General features: G+C 38.7%; 1 protein-coding gene across 20 annotated transcripts in view; it reads left to right on the forward strand.

Annotated features, from left to right (window-relative positions):
- Window positions 1-18,709, forward strand: part of LOC124555758 (ensconsin-like) — a 410,739-nt gene that overhangs the window by 325,379 nt on the left and 66,651 nt on the right. For 18 of the 20 annotated variants that reach the window (XM_047129790.1, XM_047129795.1, XM_047129796.1 and 15 more), the window contains 3 exons: window positions 5,174-5,307; window positions 8,093-8,338; window positions 9,503-9,925. In XM_047129790.1, the coding sequence (XP_046985746.1) occupies window positions 5,174-5,307; window positions 8,093-8,338; window positions 9,503-9,925 (803 nt within the window). The remainder of the gene's footprint in view (window positions 1-5,173; window positions 5,308-8,092; window positions 8,339-9,502; window positions 9,926-18,709) is intronic. The other 2 variants (XM_047129800.1, XM_047129798.1) reach the window with 2 other exon arrangements.

The following is an 18,709-nucleotide window of genomic DNA, read 5'->3' on the forward strand; positions in this document are numbered from 1 at the left end:
CTTCCACAGCTAATTCCATGACCTTCAGTAACATTCAGTATTCGATTATCTCTTTATGTTCAGTTGCACATAATCATACTGAGTCACTGTGGTAATACTTGATGAACCTCAGGTATAAAGCATTCACTTTCGGCATAGTAAAATGGAAAGCTGGCATCTAAAGAGAAATTCTAATTCTAAACGCGTTCTGTTGCTTGACAGGCTCATTAGTGCCACTATGTTGTGACTAAGCTATATGGAGTCCATGTTTCCTTTTCCACATGACAGGGCCATGTGCCTGTTGCCCCTCATTCAGTGAATGAGCACTGCATGATGCCAAATGAAACCGTGTTAGGAAACTGCTGGGCACATGCTTCTGCAACACATGCAATGGGCAACAAGCGCTACTCACATCGTTTTGTCATGTGGATGCAGTGCTCTAATGGAGAGTTGGGTCAGTTTCTTCCAATACAGAAGCTGTACACACTGCTTTTGTAATGTTTTTTGGAACCTTAGCCTTGACCTTACATGAACATTCTGCTGGCAATTCACCACCTGAGAAATGAAGCTAGGGCACATTGTTTCGCCCCATGGACACTCACAGTGTAATCATTGCTTCTAAGATTGTATACATACACATTAATCTATCTCATTGTATGCACAAATTCTTCTATCTTATCTCCATTTTTCTCCACAAGCGAGACCATTTAAATGATCCAGGTAGGACCTGCTTGTGTTTATCATCTAGTATTGTTTGATGAATCCATGCTTGAATTGGCAATCAATGTTTATAGTTTCTCGTGGGACATTGTGAAAGTAAGGGCACCACCTCTCAACTTAGCCCAGATGATAGCCTCTGGTTGCCCTAGTCCACTCTGTTAACATGGCAGCAGTCCTTAGCACCTCTAGAAACTGTAATGAAGAATGTCATACTAAAATGAAAAGAAGTTTTCATATGTTATCATTACATTAATGTAAAATACAGGATGGAATGTCTTGTGTAAAAGGGAGTGTCAAGCTAAATCTGTAAATGTATATTAAAAAGTGAAAAATGATATCTATATCCTTTAGTTGGTATGCATGTTTCTAAGAGTATGCTGTATGTGCCCAAGAGGGCAGTATTGTGCAGATGCATATACCCCAGCAGAGAAACTATTTAAAGATAGCTACCCTACTAGCAATTTACACCACAGATCAAAAGCATCCAGCTGTTTAGTTCTAGGCAGTAAGAGAGTTAAATCTATTGAAATTCATTGCTGCCTGGATCTCCAGTGTAGTGATACATGTTTTTCACAGCAGAGAGTCTACAAATGGAGTTGCAAGTTCATACGTGTTGCGATATTACTGGTCGATACTTCTCATACAGGTCAGGCACATGAAGTTGCTAACAAGTCATTCTGTTGGTAAACTGCTTATTGACATTAGATAACATTGTAGTGACTGTAAATGTTAGTCATGATTCAGCATACAACATTGTGCATGATTTTTTTCCAATTTTACAGTGTGTGTGCCAGGTGGGTTTCCTGGCAGGTAACCTCCAAATTGAAAGAATCATGTGTTGATTAGTGTGAACAGCTTCTGTATTGTGTGGAACAAGAAGGTGATGTCTTTCTTATAAGGTTCATTGGTAACAAAACCTGTGTCTACTACTGAGGAATTATAATTTTATGTGAGGAGAGTATGCTTGACCCTCTATTGGGATGAAAAGTGTCTTCTTGGATTACTACGTGATGGAACAAAATGCTGTCATAGAATACGGAGCAGCAAAAGTGGCAGCTGTGAGGTATAGACCAGTCCTCCCGTACCTAGTCTTCCCTTTTCTAAGTGCCATTGATAAGCTTTTGGCTTAGTCCATCTTGGTCCATGATTTCAAGCACACTCTGTTGCCACAGCATCATTTATGCTACAGATATAATCCAGATAGCATCATAAAAAGTAACAACTATGAAGTTTCTGCCTTTAACATGGTTAATGTTGCAATTCTGCATATCATTCATGTTATCTTTGATGACTTAGGAGTAAGGTGAGAACTCTAGTGGGAGAGTTGCCCCTCCAGCCACCATTTCTGCTGCTTCCTGTTACAGTGCATTATACTGAAACATAAAAAATCATATTTGTGTTATAATTAAATCAAAACGATATTAATTGTAGCCTGCAGATGTTTCATTGCAACATGACATTCCATGGTTCCACATGGTTCATGGACAGTTGTGAAAGTCACAGACCTGTAATTTGAGTGTCTTCAGCATCTGTGATACTTGCATGTTCTTACAAGGGAAAATCCCCATCGCACCCCCCTCAGATTTAGTTATAAGTTGGCACAGTGGATAGGCCTTGAAAAACTGAACACAGATCAATCGAGAAAACAGAAAGAAGTTGTGTGGAACTATGAAAAAATTAGTAAAATATACAAACTGAGTAGTCCATGCGAAGATATGCAACATCAAGGCGAACGAACGTGTAGGAGCGCCGTGGTCCCGTGGTTAGCGAGAGCAGCTACTGAACAAGTGATCCTAGGTTCAAGTCTTCCCTCGAGTGAAAAATTTAGTTTTTTATTTTCAGTTTGTGTCAAACTCTTATGTTTTCATCACTTTTTTGGGAGTGATTACCACATCCACAAGAAAACCTAAATCGGGCAAGGTAGAAGAATCTTTTTACCCATTCGCTAAGTGTACAAGTTAGGTGGGTCGACAACATATTCCTGTCATGTGACGCACATGCCGTCACCAGTGTCGTATAGGATATGTCAGACGTGTTTTCCTGTGGAGGAATCGGTTGACCTATGACCTTGCGATCAAATGTTTTCGGTTTCCACTGGAGAGGCACGTCCTTTCGTCTACTAATCGCACGGTTTTGCAGTGCGGTCGCAAAACACAGGCACTAAACTTATTGCAGTGAACAGAGACGTCAATGAACGAACGGACAGATCATATCTTTGCGAAAATAAAGAAAGTAAAATTTTCAGTTGAGGGAAGACTTGAACCAAGGACCTCTCGTACCGCAGTTACTCACTCTAACCACGGGACCACGGCGCTCCTGAGCTTACATTCTCCTTGATGTTGCCTGTCTTGCACATGGACTACTCAGTTTATATATTTTACTAATTTTTTTCATAGTTCCATACAACTTCTTCTTGTTTTCTCGATTGATATGTGTTCAGTTTTTCAAGGCCTATCCACTGTGCCAACTTATAACTAAATCTGAGGGGGGGTGCGATGGGGAGGTTCCCTTGTTAGTTGTTAGCAGAAATATTAATATTTAGATGTGGAGAAACCTCCAGAAATGAAGTGGCACTAACTGTCTATGTACATACACTGTCCAGTCACATTAATGTGATCACCTGTCAACCTCTCGCAGTGCAGATCACTGCAAGACATGCAGGAAGACAGTCGGTGAGATTCTGGAAGGTACCAACAGGGATGTGGTGCTATGCTGACTCCAGTGCCATAGCCAGCTGTGCTAGGTTACTCAGTCGAGGATCCGTGATGTGTACAGCCCGATCGAGGTGGACCCACAGATTCTCAATTGAGTTTAAATCAGGGGAGTTTGGTGGCCAAACCAGTTGCATGCAGAGATGAAAATGGTCCCCAAGGCTACATGGATACTTGTGTTGATCCATTATGCCTTCCAGAATGATGATATCACTCACGGAATGCCACGAAAAACTTCCCAAGACCATAACATTCCATCCTCTGGCTTGGAACATTCCGATAATTGTTGCAGGGTGTTTGCTTTCAGACGTTCCATGCCGTACACACCAATGGCCATCTTTCCGATGGAGCGTAAGACATGGTTCATCTGAAAAGGCCACCTGTCACCACTCAGTGGATGTCCAATTGTCTTGGAAATTCCAGCCTTTGTCACTGATGAACAGCAGCCAGCATGGATGCATGAACTGGGCACCTCCTGCAGAAGCCTGTACACAGCAGCATTTGCTGAACAGTCATTGAGAAGACACTGTTGGTAGCCCCCTTGGTTCATCTGGGTGGTCAGTTGCTGAACATTGCACATATTAAACAATGAGGTTTCTTTGATAAAGACCCAACTACTAGGCAAAAGCGAATCATAGGTAGTAAATTGTAATAGTGCTGTTTCTTGGTTATATTATACTATGGGATATAAGTTCATGTACATCTTTGGTTGGACATATACATTATTTTGTCGATCATTAGATTTGGAATGGTTAGGAAAATGTAAAATAACATAAAAGGTGCGTTCATATTCTGTTTGATATTTTTCCTCATTACTGCAAAATGTGAAAGTTGTTGACTAATTGAAACATAATAGATATTGCTGCTACAATTACGTTGACGTGTTGACTGTGATAAGAAACTAACCATATTTCTACTTCCTCCATCACAGCAGGAATCATAATATCATTTCTTGTATTATTTATTTTATTCACTCTTCCTTCAGCCAATTTGCATCCCCTCCCTTTCTTTCTGTTTGCCCCTTACTTATCTCCATTCTCTCATTCTCTCACTCTCACCACTCTATTCAACAAAAAAAGTCAACGTTCATGGGTAGTTTTTATGTGCTTGCCTGGCATTCAGCACTTCATTTAAAAGGTAGCTAGTGCTCTGTGACCTCAGTTATTATTTACATCCCAGCCAAGACTTTCCTATGTGATAATAGAATGTGTATTTAACACCTTTATTTTTTATTTTTTATGTTGAGTGTTTGAAGTAATCCATTACCTAGTTAAACTCATAAAGGAAACTAACTGGAATCTACTTTCAGTTAGTCTATGTGTGTGGTGGTGGGGGGTGGATTCTCTCTCTCCTCACTTTTTTGTTTGTGATAAAACCAGTTGTAATTTAATTTTTTTCATAACTAGTTTTGGCCTGGTCATTCTCAAGTGGTGCAAGCAAAATTAGCATTTGTCACATAAGTATCACAAAATAATCATGACAAACTTAAACACTCCATGTGGGCTTTAATTTTGTGGATTCTTACATAAAACCATGACTGAGTTGGCCACAAACTGTCAGCAGATTTAAGAACATAGGCAAAAATAGCAGTTAAGCTAGTTTAATGTTTACTGAATGCTGTTTGGAATGCAGGCTCACCTTAATATGTGGTACGATATGGTATAAAACATTATCTTTTGGCCTGAATGGGCTGTCATAATAAAACTGTATGAGTAACACTACTGTATTATCTTGTTGTGACTTTTACCTTTTTCAATGAACAGGGCAACTTCAACAAGTAATGTAATGATGTTCACGGCTACTCCACTCACTCGACGTTCATCTGAGCGAGAATTAGATGGAACTGGCAAGAAGAGAGCAACATCTGCCAGTGGCCTAGACCGAAAGCCAGGTGAAGGTCAGTTGCACATGTTGCAGTTAACAAACTGTGTTCATACATTCATTTCATCTTTCAATAAATTGACAAGCTGTATAAATGAATAAACCATTTTCTATTGTGGTGATCACATGTAAAAGATAGATAACTATTATTATGCTGTCACTGCTTCTAGTGGAAGAGTTTGTATGTAATGTTCATGCAAGCTGATTATGCAGTAGATTTGTGCATGTAAGTACAGATCTGAGCAAGAAACAGTTAAACAACAAAATATTTGTGTGCCAAGTGAAGGCAGACATTTTTGAAGCCATGTTCCTGTTGCAGATATAATGCTACATTTAAAAAATCCAGTTAAGATGCTGTGATACCAGTAGAATAAGGGAAAAAATCCTGTGTCATAACGTACTTTAAAAAAAAATTCAATGAGCCACTACTCTGAATGTGTTCCACTTACTGTTCATGCTATTGTGTAGAGTTGAGTCTTTCTGAGTCATATAAGGTAGAAACAACTGCATAAGGAAAAACATGAGCTGTATTCCTAATGTCCATCCTACATGCCTAAATTATTGTCTTTACATTTGTTGTGATTGTTATGACAAGCATTTCAAGAATTATTTTTCAGTTTGTTTGTGCTTATATCACCATTCATGTTTGCATGTTCTGGTGCAAGTTAAGGAGCAACTGTTCCAGTATGAAGTGTGAAATTTCTTAAAAATTTCTGCAGTAGTTAAAACTGCCAAAAAAAAGTAATGAAAAGAACAATTTTAGCATGTGTATATATAGACCCATATAAAACTTTAAGATGAAAGAAACTGAATTATTTTCAGTTTTCAGAAGTAATTTGTAAATATAGTAATTAAATGCAAGTAGCAGCTACTAGGAAACGCTGGTTATAGAGCATTATGTTTTCTGTGAAGTCGTCAGACCTAAGTCAGAAGATGTAAGTAGTGTTGATCACTTGGGATAAGGCAGTGTCGAAGAATGTAATAAAACTGAGATAAGCATAAGAAAATATTACTACAAGGTGTTTGTGGAGATGTTATTCTTCTTGACAATGTAGACTGCTTACAAACATTGTACTAAAACTTCAAACCAAATGAAAATAGATAAAAGGGCAACTTCCTGCTATAAGTAGCACTGCCAAATCCACACACACAAATAACGGGTGATGGACCTCAAGCTTTCAGAGAAGTGAGAAAAATGGGAAAAGAGTATATGCATGTTTTGAACAAGCATATTGGATAATTTATTAAATTTAGGCCATGTAACCATGCAAATTACAACTCTTTCAATTATTTTGGCTGTGTATCTTCCTTCTGGCAATGGCCTTGCCGCAGTGGTAACACCGGTTCCCCTGAGATCACCGAAGTTAAGTGCTGTCTGGCGTGGTCGGCACTTGGATGGGTGACCATCCAGGCCGCCATGCGCTGCTGCCATTTTTCGGGGTGCACTCAGCCTCGTGATGCCAATTGAGGAGCTACTCGACCGAATAGTAGCGGCTTTGGTCAAGAATACCATCTTATGACTGGGAGAGCGGTGTGCTGACCCCACGCCCCTCCTATCCGCATCCTCCACAGAGGATGACACGGCGGTCGGATAGTCCCAGTAGGCCACTCGTGGCCTGAAGACGGAGTGCGGAGTGTATCTTTCTTCAATCCTCAAGTGAACCAAGAGATGGACGACAGTGTGCAAAGAGAGCCCTTATGTGCTCCATCCTGGAGGTGCTGCATGTGTAAGTCTACACCACAGATGCTGGCTGATATCAAAGAGTTGCATTTTGCAAATGGTGACACTGAGTAAGTGTTTAAGGAGACCAAACAGCTGAGGTCATTACTCTCCTATTCACCCCTGCGGCCGCCCCCCCCCCCCCCCCCCCCCCCCTGTGTTTGATTTTTCACAAAATACATGTTAACAGTGTCTTATTTAGTGGAAAAATGAGTTATTTGAGATTCTGTATTAAGCAGACCAATTAGTCAAAAAAGAGTAGTAACATGTAATTATAGATCAGGCATTATCTCTTTCAAGTGCATTGTCTTAGAGGTGTATATGAGATATCAAGAGATGATGAGATGAGCAAGCATGAATAAATGAAATGGGGAGTAGGCGTATCCTACTTCGTCAAACACTGCCTCCATGGTAGTAAAATAACATCAGATAGGATATTTATGTGTGGGTCACGAGATGTTGATTCTTGTTGTTGCTGGAAGTTCTGTTATAGTCTTACCCATTTGTTCTCACTCTGTATGCTGACTGTTACATTCAACTTAGAAATTCTTGGCAAAATCGTATCAAAACTACATAAATTGACAGCATATTTTACCAGCATTGTTATTGCCTCCTGTGTCAGTTATATGACTCATTTCTCCTTCTACATTTTATTGTAGTGTAAGTATTTCGTAAGCCTCAACACATGCATTTTATGACAAGGACAGAGTATATGTGATCATAATTTCTTGTGCAGCACTCTCAAAGAAATTTTGAGGTCATTTATATATTGATATTTGAATGATAAAGGTATGGGGTGGTTTATTTTCACCAAGGTGCATTCAAAACACTTAATATAGTGGTGCTCTGATTTACAGTTACCTAACTTAAAAACCTTTTTCTGTTACAGACGTTTAAATCAAGACTATCAGAGCACCTACATTCTGGTGAATTCAGTAGTCATTGGTATATTGCTATTTTCAAGAATATCTTACTGCTGTGACTTCAGAACATTACTCAGTGTTGCAGAAATCAGATCATCCGCTCTGTAAATGACAAAAATGGTTATTAATATGGACCAATCTTCAACCCTTTTTTTCAGATATGAAAATGTCCACTTCAATGTACGAAGTTTTCCACTGGAATGAATCTCCTCAACCTGTGGGTACTGCCACTCATCGTGCCCAAAGCATTTCTGGTGTTTATAGCTCTGATTTAGGGGCTCCTCCCCAGAAAAAACTTGATTTAGACTCTACTTTGTCAGTGAAAAAAGATGGAAGTAGCTTTTCAAGTGCCCCCCAAACACCCTCCTCTAATATTGCCAGTATTTTCAGCGGCTCCGCTGGTGGTGAGTTGAGATGTGCAGAGATGCTCACTCCTCTAGTTTTATTCCTGCAAGGCAGAAATCTGCCACCTAATAATTCAATTTGCATGATCTGTAAAATAAGTTCAGTCAGTAGGCATGTACCACAAAATATAATTACATTTAAATCCCTGTTGTGAGCTTTACGTTTTGTTGCTTGGAAGTAATTATTTTACATTTCTTTTATGCTGACATAGTTTGTGTCTTTCTTATTCACCCCGTTTCTTTCTTTTTTTAACTTGTGTAAGAAACTTTATGGCATGTAAAAGAAATATGGAATGAGATTAATGATTGACCTGCTTAAGAATCTGACTGTACTCCACTTTTCTTGTTGTAGATAGGTTGTTTTGTGAATGATTCTTTTCTGCCAGTGTTAATTAAGTTTTAGCTTGTTTTGGAAACAACTTTTTGAACTTTACTATACCATCTGATGAAGAATTATGCGCTTCTTTCAGTTTTTTGTACGCCTGCGTAGTGTGATGTATGACTAAATTATCTTGCTTGTTTATGTGTGTAATTTATATGAATGGTTAATGTTTTGGCTTTGCTAACTTGCTATGTGGCATGCACCAACTTTTGATCTGTAATAACTCTCATATATCAACAACAAGAAATACAGTATTTTTAATTAGTATAAATGAATTATCGTTACCAGTAAAAGAAACATTAATATGACAATAGTCACAACCATATAATGCCATAACATATACTTTTGATGTATACACATTCATAATTAAAATAGCACCTTCATATCTCAGTTTTGTGAAATATTTGTGTTATTCATTTATTTTGCAGCAATGTTGCGTTATCAATATCACAAAAAATGGAGGAAAGCAAGTACAGTTACTTAGTTGGATAGATGAAATTGCCCTTATTACAAAACGAAACACAGGGGAGTGTAAAATTGAAGTAATGTTATATCATGTAACTTATTTTGATATGAAACACATTTATTACCATGAAGCACATTTATATCTGCATTATGGGATTGGTCAATCTTGAGCAGTGGGCTGATAAACTCCGAATTGTTATTTAAGTGTGCCTAGTGAATAATGGGAAACTGGGTGTAATATTTAAATATATATGTAATTAATTGATTAGGATTGCATCATCTCACACCACTGTTGCTAATGAGAACTATTGACACAGGTGAAGAAGCAGATGGACAGCAGCAGAATGCAGCGCAGACCATTGTACGAGTTAATCGACGCAAGACAGATCTCATGCCAACGATACCATCACCTCGTGATACAACACCCAGCTCCAGCAGTCGGCGGGCACCGAGCCGCTCGCCAGGTAGGGCGCTGTCGATGTCTCGTCTGGATGTGCTGTCTCAGCCTCGATTCCCTCGGCGCCAGGTGGCTGTTCCTACACCTGCCCCACGACAGCGCCTGGCATTGGGGTCCTCCCAAAGCATGTCACGTAGCACAGGCCATCTGGCAGCAGTAGGAGCAGACAGTCAGCTACGGCGCATGGATGCTGCACGAAGCATGTCACACTTATGTGGAAATGCACCTCCCGTGCCTCCTCCCCGTACAACACGGGCAGAAAGGTTGCGCCAACAAGCAGCAGGTATGAGAAATACTGGGAGCACGGTTCGACATTATTTTTCTTTGTAATATTCATGCCAAAACTAGCATTATTGACTTTTCTATTGACTTCTTAGCCATGGGAGAGTTTATGTGCAGTTACCAGGAATTATAAGTGGTGCCTGAGAGGTTGATCATACTAGTACCGTTTTCAAATGCATTATGAAGTTACAGGGATCCAACATTTGTTACAAACATAACCAACATTTGTTGCAAACAAATAATGTTGTTCTTGACCCTGTGATGCACGAGCCACCATTTTTTTATGTATATGAGTCAAGTTGTTATACAGACCAGATGCATATTAAGAAGTAGCACTGTCATTTTCCAGATGCTATTATCATTTTTCATACCTCGGTTTCTCACATTTTCTGAAATCCTTTTCAGTTTCATTGAAGCTAATATTGGTTCCAATATCTCCTTGTTAAGTATTTTCATTTACACTTTATCAGAAATAAAATATTTCAATAATATTTTATTTATTTCGGCCCTCTGTTACATCAGTTCAGGGTTTTACATGTACATAAATCTTTGAATTACAGTTTACTTAAATAATTATAATAATTATTATAATAATATAAACAACAACAACAACAACAATAATAATAATAATAATAATAATAATAATAACAAAAATAGAATTTAAAGAATAATTTGAGCCAGATTTTCATAAATCTTAAGGTCATTGGTAATAACAACACAGACCAGTAAATAATAATAATAATAATAGTAGTAGTAGTAGTAGTAGTAGTACAGGGTGGCACATGAAAAACCGGCCCTGAGTACTAGACTGCCCATTGGCGCCCGCCTGCTCATTGACACCCAGTTTAAAGAAACATGGGACATTTTTTCAAAGATGTTTCCTATCATTTTCATACGAGCAAAGAGCAGTATACAGGGTTTGGTGACAAGTAACATACTACAAAGTCAGTTGAAAATGCAAAACAGGATTGATCCCCATATCTGCATACACCTGCTGTGAGTATGGATATTTGAGCACAAATGGTTCCAAGTCCGAAGAAGTTGGACACATAAATTGTTGCAACAAGTGAATGTCTTGTCAACATATTTTACACTATATAGGGATGAAGCCCTACAGAATGACATGTGTCCAAGAACTGAATTTTACTGTTGGCACTACACGTGGTAGCAGATGACGTTCACCGGGCATTCGCCATACCCACACCCTGCCATCAGATTGCCACAATATGTACCATGATTCATTGCTCCACACAGTGTTTTTCCACTGTTCAGTTGTCCAATGTTTATACTCCTTACACCAAGCAAGGCATCATTTGGTATTTACTGGTGTGATGTGTGGCTTATGAGCAGCCATTCGACCATGAAATCCAAGTTTTCTCACCTCCAACCTAACTGTCATAGTACTTGCAGTGGATCCTGGTGCAGTCTGGAATTCCGGCGTGATGGTCTGGATAGAAGACTGCCTTTTGCACATTACGACTCTCTTCAAGTGTCGGCAGTCTCTGTCAGTCAACAGATGTGGTTGGCCTGTATGCTTTTGTGCTGCCCGTGTCCCTTCACGTTTCCACTTCATTATCGCATCGGAAACAGTGGACCTAGGGATGTTTAGGAGTGTGAAAATCTTGCGTACAGACGTATGAGACATGTAACAACCGATCACCTGACCACGTTCGAAGTCCGCAAGTTCTGCGGAGCGCCCCATTCTGCTCTCTCACGATGTCTAATGACTACTGAGGTTGCTGATATGGAGTACCTGGCAGTAGGTGGCAGCGCAGTGCACCTAATATGAAAAATGTATGTTTCTGGGGTGTCCGGATACTTTTGATCACATTGTGTAGTAACTTATATAATTTGTATCTAGGATATGGTTGGTGTGATCAGTTCTATTTATGTCATTGCATTAAGAGCCAACATCACTCATAAAATAGATAAAACACGATGATATAACCACTCTGGCATTTACAAAAGGTCGTAAACCCTACATTGGACAGACAGGCAGATCATTTAAAATGAGATATAGGGAACACGCAAACTGGAGCAAAAATAACATTTCAGCTTTCGGCACACACCTCAGAGGGAATGAATGCTATGCTGAAAATATCAAAACAACTCTCACTGTTTAACATAATGTCTTCAGAGGTCAATTAATGGACATTTTAAAAGAAATGCAAATGTACATTCTTACTACTAAGCACACACAACAAATGCTAAATGAGCAAACAGAATTGTGCAGCAAAAAATTCATAAAAAATTTCTATAGCACCTTAATCAGCATATTAAAGGCACTCCATCCTGCATTAATCACCAAATCAATACTACAAACTATACACTGAAAATTATAAGGGCACAACAATACTATTGTATGTGGATCCCACTGAAATATTAGCGAAACAATATGTTTCCTCTTAAATACTTTTGAAAAGGAAGTGGAATGTTATTGTACAACTGTCATGTGATGGAACACTGTGTCTACATGGAACTTAGTTAGTGATATTATGAAATAAGTTGGATATATCATAGATTATATAAAACCTTATAACAAAATTTTTTGCATCAACATCTGTAACAAATATGACAACACCTATGATAAATAAGCCAGTGTGACACAAAGTGTAATTCACTAAGATCAAATGTTCCATTATGTATACAATATTGTTGTCATGTGGATCACATCATGCTGGATAATGAAGATAACGCAATTAAGAGCAATATGTATTATGCAAATACATTAACGTAATACTGTAAGCTGTAACTAGATCTGTGAATGTTTTTTAACAGATATGAGATACAGACAGTGGGAAAATGCTCATATTGAGCACGGAAAGGTGAAAATGCTCCTGTTTAAAAGACTCTGACTGAAAAGTGGGGCACCAAGATTTTTGAAACTGGGAAGATAACACTTCCAAATAAATGCCTAGAGAATATACTGTTAAAATTTGAGCAATTTGTTGCAGTTAGTTATGTAGATATCTCCTGCTGACAGTGAAAAAATTGTGAAAAATTGTGAAATTTTTTTTTCAGTTTTTCTCAGGAACTCCCCATGAACTAAATGGTGCCTCCATAAGCCCAAACCCCTCAAAGCTCACTATAGACCACATTTAATGCAGAAATAACCAACTGATTTGTTCCATTTGCCCAAGCTGGAGGAAGTGTGTAATATTTGAACTTTGACCTTGTATTGTGCGATAGTTACAGTAAGATGATCCTTCTGTTGTGTATACAAATGGTCCCTAGCCCAAGGGCTATCAAAAACACTTGACACTGCCTTTCTATCATCAATAGAATTTGAGGTATGCACCACAGAAAAATCCTGTTTTTACATGCGGAATTTCCCTACATATTGGTAGTGCATGCTATCGTATACATACTGATTTAAGTGTGATGACATAAATAGAACTGTGCGCACCAGCCATATCGTAAATACAAAGTGAACCATTTTATCACTGATACCTTTTTATCCACATCCACCCATAACAAATTGTGTTCTCTGTAATAGGGGTCTTGTGAAAATGGGCAAAGCCCTAAACTAGTCAGCTAGTAAATGAGCAGCAGCTTAAGTGTTAAAATGTCTTTTCTTCAATATTTGAGAGCTGCAATATGCGGCATACTGAAACTTATGTATTCTAATATGCAGTGTGTGTGTGTGTGTGTGTGTGTGTGTGTGTGTGTGAGTTGTAATAAAATTTGTAGTGATATCCTCATTTCAAACTTAGCTTATGTATAAAAATAGTGTTGATATCTAAAATCCTTAGAGGCTAACCAATATAATGACTTCACTCTATTGACTATTCAGGAAATGGTCCTCTTTTAGAGACCATGCTTGAAGACTGACATTGTAAATAAATTCCATAGTTTATGAGTGAAACATCACAAAAATACAGAACATTCAGTTATTTGTGCTGATAATGTTAGAATTCACCCAGTTAATAAATCCACCATTCTGAGTGAAAACTTGTATGCAGCCTCAAAAGGTAACACAGCAGATAAAATATTAGTTTATAGCAGATGAAAAAATTGGGCGTGCTCATCAACCTTATGAAGTCTATATAACACTTTCTTCTTTTTTCAAATTGTAGAAAGGGGTTGACATGGTACTGGATGACAGAAAATGTGAGACTGGAATATAATACCACAGTTGTCAGACCAGTCAAGAATTTTACAGGTATAGGTGGTGGCAGTATGCATTTGCTATTGAAAGCAGTCACACGTTCAAATATAAGGCTGTTATACTGTCAATGACTACTGGTATTGTAAGGAGTGTCTGAGCAGTGTACACTGAGTATTTATCTCTGTAGACAAAGATGTGGACCCCTAATGAAATCAATGAAACATGTATGTGCCAGGCAGAGTTGTGGGGGATGGAAAGACAATTGGATTCAATAGCCATGTTAGAAAGTTGCTATAAAATCAGAGAGATATTAATCACAGATTTAAGCAAAGTCAAACCCTGTTTTACAAACAAAATCTAAATGAAACCAAAGTCAGTACAAGGAGCATTCTGGAATTTCAAACTAAAATTTTGCCAATCGATTTGACGAAAAAATCCTAATAAGTTTTAATTTTATGTGAAGTCAGCAACTGGATCAAAATCAGCTATTCAGTCACCAAATGGCCATAATGGCACTGAAATTAAAGGTGACAAAGAGAAAACAAATACTGAATTAGGTCTTCTGAAATGGTTTCACTGCATAAGATTCTAATAAGCTTCTCATTTTAAATGTTCACATGAACACTGAAATGCCATAAGTTTTGGAAAGTAATTGTGGAGTAGAAGATGAACTAAAATCACTCTAGAGTGGAACTTGCTCACCCTCTAGCATAGTTTACTGTGTATTATTGGAGCAGCAATTGAAAAAAGCTGTATGCCACTCAGTTTTCGTCATGGGACAGCTACACACAATTGTAGGAGTATACCTCTGACGCCAGTCTGACCTGTTTGTATAGCATAACGTGCAATACAATACCGTACAAGACAGGAAGGTGAGCCAGATCAGGATCAAATCTGTTCAGCAGATTGACTGTGGCTAGTGCACAGGCTAGCACAAGTGTGGTTTTTAGGCAGTTTCCCATTTTGGTTTAGGCAAGTAATGGACTGCTCCTGACTTTCCATACCAGAAAATGTGAGGTGGAAACAGTTAAAATTCACTCACATGCAAAATAAAGTTTACACACCTCACAAACAGGTGGCACAAATGACTTCACTCTCTTACGTACCCGATGACTGCGGCGACTGGTAGGGTGTGTGGCTGGTTCAAATGGCTCTGAGCACTATGGGACTTAACATCTGAGGTCATCAGTCCCCTAGAACTTAGAACTACTTAAACCTAACTAACCTAAGGACATCACACACATCCATGCCCGAGGCAGAATTCGAACCTGCGACCGTAGCGGTCACGCGGTTCCAGACTGAAGTGCCTAGAACCGCACGGCCACACTGGCCAGCGTGTATGGCTGTGAAGTTAAATAAAAATAAAATTCAAGTACAGGGGACATCACAACTAAAAATTGGGGAAAACACTAATGAATAGTAGAAAGAGATCTCCGAAGTCAATTTGTTGTAGGATTATGGAACGCACTTTAAGCTTGTGACCTTATTGCAAAAAAATATTTCCTTAAAAGACATGGGTTCTGTTCACAGAGAAATTGCGAAACACAGCTCACCCTATTTGTTTGTAAAGTCCAGAGAACTGTAGACAATGACACACTGATGTTGTGTTCCTTGATGTGCAGAACACATTCAGTAAAGTTCTACACTGTTATTTAATGAACAACAGATGACCTTACAGAGTTGGCCTAGATTTGTGATTACATTGAAGACTTCCTGGAAGACGTAAATCCACTTGATGATATCAGCAGGTTTAAGGGTACTTTTGGTAGTATTCTGAAGGAAATGTTAAGGACCGTTATTGTTAAAAAAAAAAGACACTGTCTGACATAGTTGGACGCACGTGTAGCTTCGGATACATACACACCCATCAGTTGGAATGTAAATGACTGAGCTACAATTATCTGTGACACATAGACTGACCACCAGAGTGCATTAGTGTAGTTTGAATTTAGTGTAGTTATCAGATCTTGTAGACTATATAAGGGGCGTGAACAGTGTCAGATGTTGAATGATCTCTGTAAATGATATGGAGATGCCACATACTCATGTGAGGCAGCATTATCAGCAGCTGATGCAGTTGGAAAGGGGCCTCATTCTGGGTCTCTATTTGCCCAACTGGTAAAGTTGTGCAGTATCCAGATTTGTGGGGCCTTCGGATATGACAGTGGTCTAATGTTGGATTATATGGGATTGTGAGAACAGGTGCACTAGTTATAAAGGTTCCAGTTGACAGCCTCTGACCACCACAAGGGAGGATCTCTGTATTATGTACCAAGCACTTGTAACTCCTTCACATCTGCCCCAGTCACTCGTGAACAAGTAATGGACTCATTGCAACAATCTGCATCATACCGCGCCTTTGGTTGCAGACTTGCAGCAGCCGGACTGGGGAATTACCACCCGTTCATTGGCTACCATTAACACCACAACACAAAAACAACTGTGTTTGGAGTGGTAATGTGATTGTGATGTATGGACTGCTGATGAATTGCATCATATCATGTTCAGCAGTGAATTACAGGTCTGCATTACCCAGGAGAGCATCATCAGCAAGTATGGCTGCAATCTGTGGAGGTTCCATTCTTACAATGTTTTGGAGAGGCTCAGGGATATTACTGCTGGTGTCTGGTGTGGAGAGCATCAGGTATGACTACAGATCACAGTTTGTAGTGACTGAGGGAACTGTGCCGCCTTAACATTACATCAAGGGCATCCTGCATCTTCATGTGTTACCTCTCATATGCTGGTATTGTGATGCCATTTTTCAAAAGATCAGTGCTCCTACACACATTTCACATGGGTCTATGAACTGTCTTTGTGTGTTGAGGTACTCCCATGGTCATCAAGATCTCTAGATCTTCCCCCAATAGAACATATGTGTAACTCAACTCTGCCCCAGAATCCTTATCCAGAATTTCAAGCACCAGTTAAACAATTTTGTACCAGCTTGTATCAGGAGAGAATACTCTGGTTTTATGTCATCCTTCCTAACTGAATCAGTGCATGCATCCAGACCAGAGGGGATGCAATGTCATACTGTTAAGATGGGTGCTACTCCCTTTGTAAATTTGATATGATTTTGTAATCACTGAAATAACATCACATACCCTCTCAGCTTTTAAAGTTTTCGTCAGGCAGTGTAATACAGACATATTTAGTGGTATGCAAGTGCACACACTCATGGCTGTGTGTGTGTGTGTGTGTGTGTGTGTGTGTGTGTGTGTGTGTGTGTGTGTGTGTGCAGGCGCACGTGCACGTATGCACCTGCACCCGCAAACGGGTGCGGGTGCAGGTGCGTACGTGCGCGCGCACCCGCTAAAACACACACACACACACACACACACACACACACACACACACACACACACACCAGTATTGTTTCTGACCACAACTTAATCACTAGAAGACAATTATGTCTGCCCTGATTCATCCTCATAGACATAATTACTGTCTGTTATTGATTTTCCATCCTTATTAATCTCATATTCTGGAATGAGCATCATTAATGAGAAAGGCCATTCTTCATCTGAAAATTGAAACATGAAAGAAAACAATCATTCAAACTGATATACACAGATGGCTCCAGCAAAAGTGATACCTGTTTATGGAAATATTCTACCAACAATTTACACAATATCATGTGTCACGTACAGCAAAGTCTGAAGATGATGTGGTCATGCTAGTGGTTTGTGAAAATATTAATATTCATTTGATTTGAAACTATAAAATGAGTTCTCCCTGTTGAGTAGCTATTAAACCAAAATCCCCAGGACTTAGAGTAACTGGAACTAAAATGTTACAGAATATTGCAAAAAAGTATTTGTGCATATGCTATTAAAATGTTTTGGAAGTCAAGCAAATTCATGCACATTTATATTCTTATCATAGTGTAATTATTTAAAGATGATGTCGCAAGTGACCAATTTTTAGGGTTTAGATTGGTAGCACAGTTACTACTATTGTTCCTCATATAACATTCTACATTCAGAAATTGGCTGTCATTTAATTTTATTTACAGTATTGATGATATAATATAAAGTAATGCTTTTTCAGCCAGTTGCCTTCAATTTATTGAAAAAATAGAAATAAATAATTTCGAACCTTGATCCCAGTTTATAATATTTTTGTGTTAGCATGATAACTGTAGTGCAGAAGTGCAGCTTACAGCTGAACTCTAACAGTGAAAGTAATGCTTCTATGTTGAGGATAGTGTTCCGTGCATTTCTAGAATAGTGTGTTGGTGCTCTGTGAGTGTATTGTTTTGTGGGGTGTATGTGAAAACACTAGATATGTTTTAAAAAAGCAGGGTTGTCTCTCCGTTTCAAAAGTGCAAAATTGTTTTTTTAATTATTTGATTGCCTGCATTATAAGCTATTTGTAATGGATTGCTAGACAGGCTTCTTTTAAGCAGCTGATAATAGCTGATAATTTTCATGTAAGCTTTTATCAAACCTTACAACAAAGCCGCATATGTTGATGAATAGTTAACCTAGAACATACCATCTGCACCTGAAAGTAATCTTGCTAGAAATGCTCATGGTGCATAACAGAATAGTATTGTGGTATTGTAGCTGCTTTTGACTGCAGTTTTGGCTTTCCTTAGTTCGTTTTCTTGTTACTTTAGAATTGACATTTAGTGTATTAGTACACTACTAACTGTTTTGGTGTATAAATTTA

Source organism: Schistocerca americana, chromosome X (genome assembly GCF_021461395.2).
Source record: "Schistocerca americana isolate TAMUIC-IGC-003095 chromosome X, iqSchAmer2.1, whole genome shotgun sequence".
Taxonomy (NCBI): domain Eukaryota; kingdom Metazoa; phylum Arthropoda; class Insecta; order Orthoptera; family Acrididae; genus Schistocerca; species Schistocerca americana.